At 39.1% G+C, this 8,496-nt stretch overlaps 1 protein-coding gene across 5 annotated transcripts; it reads left to right on the top strand.

Annotated features, from left to right (window-relative positions):
- The first annotated feature begins 303 nt into the window (after positions 1-303).
- Positions 304-6,276, top strand: LOC112742557 (cysteine protease ATG4). Of its 5 annotated transcripts, none has more exons than XM_025791799.2 (10): positions 336-669; positions 2,530-2,730; positions 2,830-3,081; positions 3,170-3,255; positions 3,643-3,693; positions 3,826-4,205; positions 4,536-4,674; positions 5,349-5,404; positions 5,485-5,555; positions 5,660-6,276. In XM_025791799.2, exons 2-10 carry the CDS (start codon positions 2,613-2,615, stop codon positions 5,872-5,874), a joined length of 1,368 nt encoding a protein of 455 aa, XP_025647584.1. In that variant the 5' UTR covers positions 336-669; positions 2,530-2,612; the 3' UTR covers positions 5,875-6,276. The 5 variants fall into 5 exon arrangements, with proteins under 5 accessions (XP_025647583.1, XP_025647584.1, XP_072070284.1 ...); XM_072214183.1 differs by having other exon boundaries at positions 342-669; positions 2,846-3,081; XM_025791798.3 differs by having other exon boundaries at positions 304-669; positions 2,530-3,081.
- The last annotated feature ends 2,220 nt before the right edge of the window (positions 6,277-8,496 follow it).

Below are 8,496 nucleotides of genomic sequence, written 5' to 3'. Positions count from 1 at the left end.
ATAAGTTTCAAAATTATTCAAATAGAATAATTAAAAATTAATTTTAAAATTTAAACATAAACCGCTTTAAGAATATAAACCTTTGTAACCTCCTGTTCAATGTTCTGAAAAAACGATTGGTTGGACCAGTCAAACTGGGAATCGATGACTTCAGCAGCTCGATTGATATACAGAACCGTCTCCGTTACTTAAAACTTAAAAATCGTCGCGGAACTGTTAAACCGGCCAGAAACCGGTTGGTCAAATCGAACCAGGACCCGGACGGTTTTTGATAAATTGCGCAATACGTTCGTCGTTTTACGCAAAAATCCCTAAATTTTCCCTCAGCTCACACTCCTCTCATCTTCGACCTTCAAACGCAGAAAAGGGGCAGCCCTAAGCCTCCATCTCCTCGCCCTTCTTCAAGCTGTCCAGCCGCTGTCGCCGTCGCGTCTACTCCGCCGCCGTCCGCACTGCTCCAGCATCGTATCCACAGGTCTGTTCTGCCTCTGTTTCGCCGCGTTTCCGCCGCTGTTCATCCTCTGTTCCGCCGCGCTCCAGTCCTCGTCTTCCCGTTCGAGTTCCTCATCTGTGCTCCCTCTCCCTCGCTTGTTTGAGTTCCAGCCCTCTTTTGTTCTCCATCTCCCTCATCTGTTCGAGTTTGTACACCATCTCCCTCAGCTGTGAAAGGTGATTTCTATTCATTGTTCTTGCTGGTACTGGTTTCTTCTTTATTACGTTGTTTTCCTTGCTGCTATTTAAAGTTTAATTTAACATTTGTTGTTTTTATTTCATGTCTTACATTTTAAACCGCTGTTTATTACGTTGTTGTTTTGCTTCTGTTTCTTACCTAGTACTGCTAGTTTTTCTGCTGCTGTTTTTGAAACTGCCATTGTTGTTACTGATGCTGTGGAAACTCGCTTATTCTGTCTTGTTAATTTTCTTTTATATGCAAAATTTGAATTTATGTTTTTTATTTCAACACTGAAAATGATGAAAGTTCAACTGAAAACTTCCTTAAAGTTAATTCGATATTTTCTACTCTCCCCGTTTATATAACGAAGAGTCTAAGACGGGTAACTTGGCGAGTTTCAACTTTCTCCTCAAATATTGATTATTTAACGTGGAGCCTTTCCACCTCTGAAATTGTTTCAATCTAAAGGTTATCGTGGGAGTAGTTAGGGTTTCGTAGCTCATTTATAAGCTATTGTTAGTAGTAGTTAAAGTTCTGTCTAGCTTAAAATAAGATTCTGCCATTGTGGACACTCATGCACATGGTGTTTGATCATATGCCTAAAAGAAATTAGAAAAATCTCTCATTGACTGTAATGAATTATTTAACTTTAGTATTTGTATTTTCCTTTTTAATTTTCTAGGTTCTGATGGATAAATGGGTATCATAAGTATGTAAAAGAAAATAGTAGTACTGGGAAAATTTTGGTTATTAGGGATGTATGCTTATCAATTGATTTGTATTTGTGTTAGTTGTGGCAGTGTTATGTTTCTAGTAAATGCAAGAATTAAGTTAAATACTTGTATACTTGTGTCTATGTTTGAAAATGAAGGTGAAGATGATCTCAATGAAGCAAATGTGGAGCAAGTTTTTGTGGATTTTGATGATTGATGATAAAATTTAATGTTGGCATTTCATGTTTGGTTGTTTCTTTTGTCTAGTAAATGCATGAATTAAGTAAATACTTGTATAATTTTGATGTAGTGCTTTTAGTTTGAATGACATTTTAAAATTTATATTAGATTATAATTATGATTGTGTGTTTATTTATTTTAATTATTATTTTATTATAAAATGGTTATTCCGATTGAACCATAGTTAAATTGGTTGAACCAATGAACCGGTGAACCAGTAGTTGGAGTGGTTCGATGATCGGTTCAGTTTTCAGAATCTTGCTTTTCTTTTCTCCCCTATTTTCTGTTAACTCTTTTAATTCCCTTCGAATTTTCTTTTATCAAGGTTTGTTGATTTACTCTGCAATTGCTTTAGCATTTTCAATGAATTTTGGATTTGCGTGCTCAGAAACCATTCGATTTATCGATTTATGTCACTGCGCAAATTTCCTTTTTGGGTTTTGTTCTGTGTTTTTTATTTTATGTTATTCTTTTTTTTCTTGTAATGAAGATTCATGTTTTGTGCTTTGGAAAATGTGTGAAATGGCATCATTGATCCTGGGCATCGATTATGTATGTGTAACACGTTTATCTTGTTTGACTAAGGATGGTTCTACAGATTTGGGGAATTGGATTTTCTGATTTTTTCTTTCAACAAGATTATGACTAGGGGATACTTCATGAGTTGTGGATGATAATGTTATTATTCATTGATTCCTTTGTCTTTTAGCTAGTCGAGACAACCTATGTTGTTTGTTGTGTTAGTTTGTAGTAGCTGAAAATATCCCCCCCCCCCCCCCCCTTTTCAGGTTGCTGGATGGTTTAAATAGCTCAATAAAGAAAGCTCTAATAGTTTCTTGGCTGAATCTTTCAATTCCTAGATTGTTTTGAATGATTACAAGCATGTTTTTTGATGCCTTTCAGGTCTGTTTCCCCTTCACCTGCAGATATTGACCTACACTCAGGTTTGTTTCTATGAGCCAACTCATGTTTTCTGTGGCATCATAATGGTATTGAAGAGTATCTATGAGAAGATCATTGGTGCAACATGTTCTTCTAAAAGCTCAGTTGAGACTATAGATAACAGTCAGGTGCCTGCATCTTTGAAAGTAGGGTCTGGTGAAAGTAAGTATCCTAAGGCTTCCTTGTGGTCAGGTTTTTTTCCAGCTGGTTTTTCGGTCTATGAAACGTATAATGAACCATCGCCTTCTGAAAAGAAAGCAGTTTATTTTGGAAATAGTGGGTGGGCAGCTGCTGTGAGGAAAGTTGTTAACAGCGTCTCGATGAGGAGATTTCAAGAACGTGTACTTGGGACAGGGAGGACTGAGATTTCAAGTTCTGATGGTGATATATGGCTTCTAGGTGTCTGCCATAATATTTCACAACAAGAATCGACTGCAAATGTAGATACTAGTAACGAGTTTGCCGCATTTGAGCAAGATTTTTCTTCAAAAATCCTAGTAACATATCGGAAAGGTCTGTCAAATATATACTGTGCTTTCTAGGATGTTTTTCTATTTTAGATATTTTATTCACAAATATTAATGTACATACATATTTATAGGCTTTGATGCTATTGGAGATTCAAAGTATACTAGTGATGTTAATTGGGGATGTATGCTACGGAGCAGCCAGATGCTTGTAGCTCAGGTATTGTGCCTTTTATCCAATGGTTGTATTTGACTAAGCTATTGCCCCATTGTACTTTAGTATAATCTTCTTTAGCTAATATTTAAAAGGATTAGGATGTGGTGTTATGTAGCTAAGATTTTCACGTCTCAAATTTACCTGTTGTATGTATATGTGGGTGTGAGGATGGCTTATCCTCTTTTTGTAATCTCAGTTCTATTCTAATAATAGTTCTTGTGGTATCCCAGAAAGAAGAAAAAGGAAAAAAAAAAAAAAAAAAAAGAAAGAAAAAAGCCTCTTTATATCAATTATTACTTTCTATTATTTATTTATTTAATGTTTCCTCAGTTTGTGTTCTCTTTCAAAATATAGCAACTAACAGCATCAAATGACCTTCCTCGTGTACAGGCATTGCTCTTTCATAAATTAGGTAGATCATGGAGGAAAAATATTGATAAGGTAAGGTGATTGATTTGCAGTGTGTTGTTCTAGTAATCAGATTGTAACTTTTTTATTCATTTGTTGTATGTATTTCTTTGTTTAATATATATGCCAATAGGTTGAGTAAGTATGTATTTTCATAATCTGCAGCCACTGGATAAAGAATATATTGAGATCTTGCAAAGTTTTGGTGATTCGGAGGCTTCTGCTTTCTCTATTCACAATCTCCTTCAAGCCGGTAAAGATTATGGCCTTGCTGTTGGATCATGGGTGGGCCCATATGCCATGTGTCGAACATGGGAAGTTCTAGCTCGTAACCAGAGGGAGACAGACAACCTTGTAGAGCAGCCACTTCCAATGGCAATTTATGTTGTTTCTGGAGATGAAGATGGAGAACGTGGTGGAGCACCAGTTGTCTGCATTGAAGATGCATCCAAACGCTGTTATGACTTTTCATGGGGCAAACTTGTTTGGACGCCTCTGCTTTTATTGGTTCCTCTGGTTCTTGGACTTGATAAAATCAATCCAAGGTGTGTAACTTTTTCAATGTTCTATAGGACTATAAATCAATAGGTACTACTTACTATTAAGGGCACTTATTATAGTTTTATGTGATGGTAAGGTTTGGAACTTACAATGCATAAGAAAATATTTTTATTCTTACATGAACTATAAAAGTGTCAATTTGTATAGAAAGAGCTTCCTTTATCTGAATACAGTTATATAATTGGCTCATGTTAAGTCATTGCCACATGAAGATCTAAAAATATAATTTGAATTTGTTCTACTTCTACTCTCATTCTTTTTCAATATGGCACTATGACAATATGACTGATCTGTTGTGTCTAAACCATTATCAGGTATATCCCATTATTGCAATCAACTTTCAAATTCCCCCAGAGCCTTGGTATTTTGGGCGGTAAACCAGGTGCTTCAACATATCTTATTGGGATTCAGGGTGACAAGGCATTGTACCTTGATCCACATGAAGTTCAGCAGGTACGTTATTCTCAAAAATAATTGCCATTTACTGGCTTTATTAATTTATTTCACTATTCGGATGTTGGAACTTGTCATATAGGTTGTACACTAATGCACTGTATTAATTTAGGTATATGTTGCTCCATGTTTATTTCCATTGTTGATTTAGTAAACTTATATACATTGTATGTTCTCAACCGGCCTAGGTAGTAGCCCTTTAGTTTCAAAAGAAACAGACAAGTCAAAAAGTAAGAGTGAAAAACCAAGAAACCATCTACCTATCTATCTCTATTTGCAATAAATTATATCGATTGAAACATGATTTGGTTAAATTAAACACAATCTGCAATGATTGTAGTGATCAAATCAGGATGAATCATTCTCCAAATTCAGTTTGGATTATTATGGATAATAATATTATCTGATATTCTTTAAAGTTTTGTGTATATGAATATTCTTCTATGCTAAATTAGAAATGGTAAAGCAATTCTTAGGAATTTCTCATCACACAAAAGTGGATTAGCATTTGCTTCCTTTGCATGATGTTTTAATTTTACAGTAATTTTACTTTTAGCTTCATTGATGGGTAAAGCATCATGATTCAGGGGCCGTATGATTTCCATTAATAACTTGTTCTTGTTACGAGTCGAAGGTGGCAAGAGCTACATTATTGTGTTTTACATGCTTTTCAGGTTGTTAATATCAATGGTGAATACCAAGAGACTAGCACCTCCTCATACCATAGCAAGTAGGCTTATTACCAGTATTGATTTTCTTCTTGTTCTTATCTCATTCAATCTTTGTCTCACTTTGCAAAACTTCTACCAGTGTTATCAGGCACATACCCCTAGATTCAATTGACCCATCCTTGGCTATTGGATTTTACTGCCGAGACAAAGGTTTGCTGGTTTCTTTGCCTTAATTTCACAACCTAAAACAACATGGGCTAACATCTAAGCTTTCTGTTGACCCCGATCATCTGCTTGTTAATGGTGGCTGTCAGATGATTTCGACGACTTCTGTTCCCGAGCTTCCAAGCTTGCTGAAGAATCAAATGGTGCCCCATTATTCACGGTAGCACAGTCTAGGGGATTCTTACCGCAGGCCGCTAGTAACAATGCGCTGGGTGGCAACACTGGATTCCAAGACGACGATTCCGTAGCTATGGACGTTGCCAACAAAGCAGGCAACAATGAGGATGATTGGCAACTCCTGTAATTCCAAAGTTTCCCAAGGTTGATTTGAAGTAAGGGGTTGAAAAATTTGTTGTTTGATTCTCATGTGCCTAAGGCTAATTTGCCAGTGTTGTTGATGCCTAGTTATGGGGGTTCCCTATTCTCAAGATATGGTTGAAAATAGGCTTTGTAGAAAAGTAAGTTATAATGAATATGATTCTTTAGCTTAGTTTATTTCCTCATTTGTTGATATAGCTAACTAGGTATTTGTTGTACATTACACGGGGAGTTTCGTTCATATTTGTTGCTTGTACCTTCTTGTTGGCTAGAAGGTACAAATTTGTAGTGGGATTACACTTTTGGACTATCGAATAAATGGTAGAAAGTAGTTCAGAATGCTGTCTTACGACACAAGCTTTAATATAAAATATAAATTTAATGTAAATGATTTTTTTTAAATTTTTTTTAACGTATTGTAATGGGATCAGAATGAATGAGATAGGAGAGATTTAGCTAGTAATGTTAATGGTTGAGAAAAACAACAGCAAGAAAAATGAAAGGACTTGTATTTAATCGTTGAATATTCTTGTTATTGCATGCGACTTTCGGATAATAAAAATTGCTAGATTTGTAGCAATTCAATGTCTAAGGGTTTGATTTCAACATTTTGCAAATTTTTTGTGAATTAAAGTTTATGTGCTATATTAAGTTTTTGCAAATTTGTTTGGAATAAGTAGTGTATGAGATGTCTCTGGTACGGGTTGAAGGATGGATCGGGAACCTGCGGACCTGGGTTGAAGTCGGGTTGTCTGACTGGAGCAATGGGGGGAGGTACTTGCAAAGATACTCCGACGCTCAAGTCAGAATGGATCTAAGAGGTATAAGGTATGAGGAATGGATGAATACCTGGGGGGACTTGGGTCCTCTATTTATAGGCGATGATGGGTATCTTATCTTATCTTATCTGGTTAAGATAAGATGGACGAATGAATTCGAAAGTTGGTTAGGAGCTCTGGAAGGCCGGTTTTCGGGGCCTTCTGAGCGAGGTGCGGGTTGGACCTGTGGAGCCGGGTTGGGTGCAGTCCCGGGTCCGAGCTCCGTGGCTCGGGTCCGTAACAGTTGCCCCCGCAGCGGGAGAGTGAGCGAGGTCGGTCTGTCGCTGGGAGATACTGCTTTTACCGCGGGCTTTAGGCCTTTAGTTTTTCTAGAGTGGCCGTTTGGTGCTTTTGAGATGAGGTCGGTGCCTCAGTTTCGTCTCTTGGAAGATTCGTCTGACCGTTTTGGTCTGACGTGACTCTTCCGTGTCTACTGCGCCCGTTGCGTTCTTCGAGGCGTGATTTATTAATTGCTTTTTTCCAGGGGGCATTTATTGTGGGGGGCGTTTTCCTCTTTTGCCCTCACGTTTGCTTTGCTTTCCAGGGGTATTTGCGTTATTTCACTTTTTCAAAACCGTTTTGGTTTTCTTCCTTCAGTTCCCTCGTTTGCTTCATTTCTCTATTGCTTTCTTCTCCGAAAGAGCATCTTCTGCTTTCCTTTCGCACTCTGTGGCTTTGGTTGGTCTTCTGCCGTAGCATTTTCTCCTTGGATTTATTTCCTTCGCATCATCAGGTTGGTGTTCTTCTGTTTCTTTTTGCTTCCTCTGCTTTGTCTTTCTTTGTGTAGATTTAGAATTGTTTTATGGTATATGACGGTATTGCATAGTGGTAGATAGTTCTGTTGGGGTAGTGGATTCCGTAAGGGGGGCGAGCGCCATCGTATAATTGGTGGTGTATGGTGGTGTCTATTTTTGGTTTCATCCGCCGTTTTCTGCCGCGGGGTTTGGCTGACGGTGGTGCTCGTCACTATTTTAGGTATGGCTCGTCGAAGGACTGAGGGTGTGAGGGCTCCGGTGGCCCCGGCGGGGGGTGTCCCCAGTCTTTTCTCTTGGGTTACTAGTGATGTGTGGGGGACGCTGTCGCGGATGACGGAGGCGGACCTCCAGCGGCTCCGCGATCAAGGAGCTGTTTGCGGGGGTGGCGACGCCGAACGCCATTACGAGCTTTCTCTTCCCGGGGTTGATGAGAGGGTTTGCTATACCAATCTGGACTCTCCGACTGTGCCGGATTGGATGTGGGTGTATGAGGCGATGTTTACCCGGCTTGGCGTTCGGCTTCCCTTTTCCCCGTTTGTTCAACAATTATTGAGACGGTGCTCCGTGGCGCCGTCCCAGCTGCATCCGAATAGCTGGGCGACGATACGGTCTTTCGAGCTCGTTTGTGAATTTTTGGAGCTTCCTGCCTCGGTAAACGTCTTCCTTTTTCTCTTTTTGTGTACCCTTCCAACTAAGGAAGGGAAGCACAAGAAGGGGTATGTGTCTTTTAGAGCTCAGCCTCATCGTCGGGTCTTCGGGTTGTATGAAGATTCTTTTCATGGTTTTAAGAGTGGGTATTTTAAGGTTCGTCCCGCAAGGGGGCATCATCCTTTTTGGCTGACATTGGAGGGTGAGCGTCGGTTCCCCACCTATTGGAACTTTAAGGCGGGGCCGTCGGTGTTTACTCGGGTTTCGAAAGAGTTCCTGACCCTGGAGGAGCGGGATATTGCTCTTGTTCTGTGGCAGTTGTTTGGAGAGCGTCCTCTTAATCCTCGGGATGTGATGGGTGATCTGGTTGCTTGTCGGTCGTATGTT

This window comes from Arachis hypogaea, chromosome 14 (assembly GCF_003086295.3).
Source record: "Arachis hypogaea cultivar Tifrunner chromosome 14, arahy.Tifrunner.gnm2.J5K5, whole genome shotgun sequence".
Lineage (NCBI taxonomy): Eukaryota > Viridiplantae > Streptophyta > Magnoliopsida > Fabales > Fabaceae > Arachis > Arachis hypogaea.
Note: the sequence above shows the minus strand (reverse complement) of the source record. Positions and strands in the feature narration are given on the sequence as shown.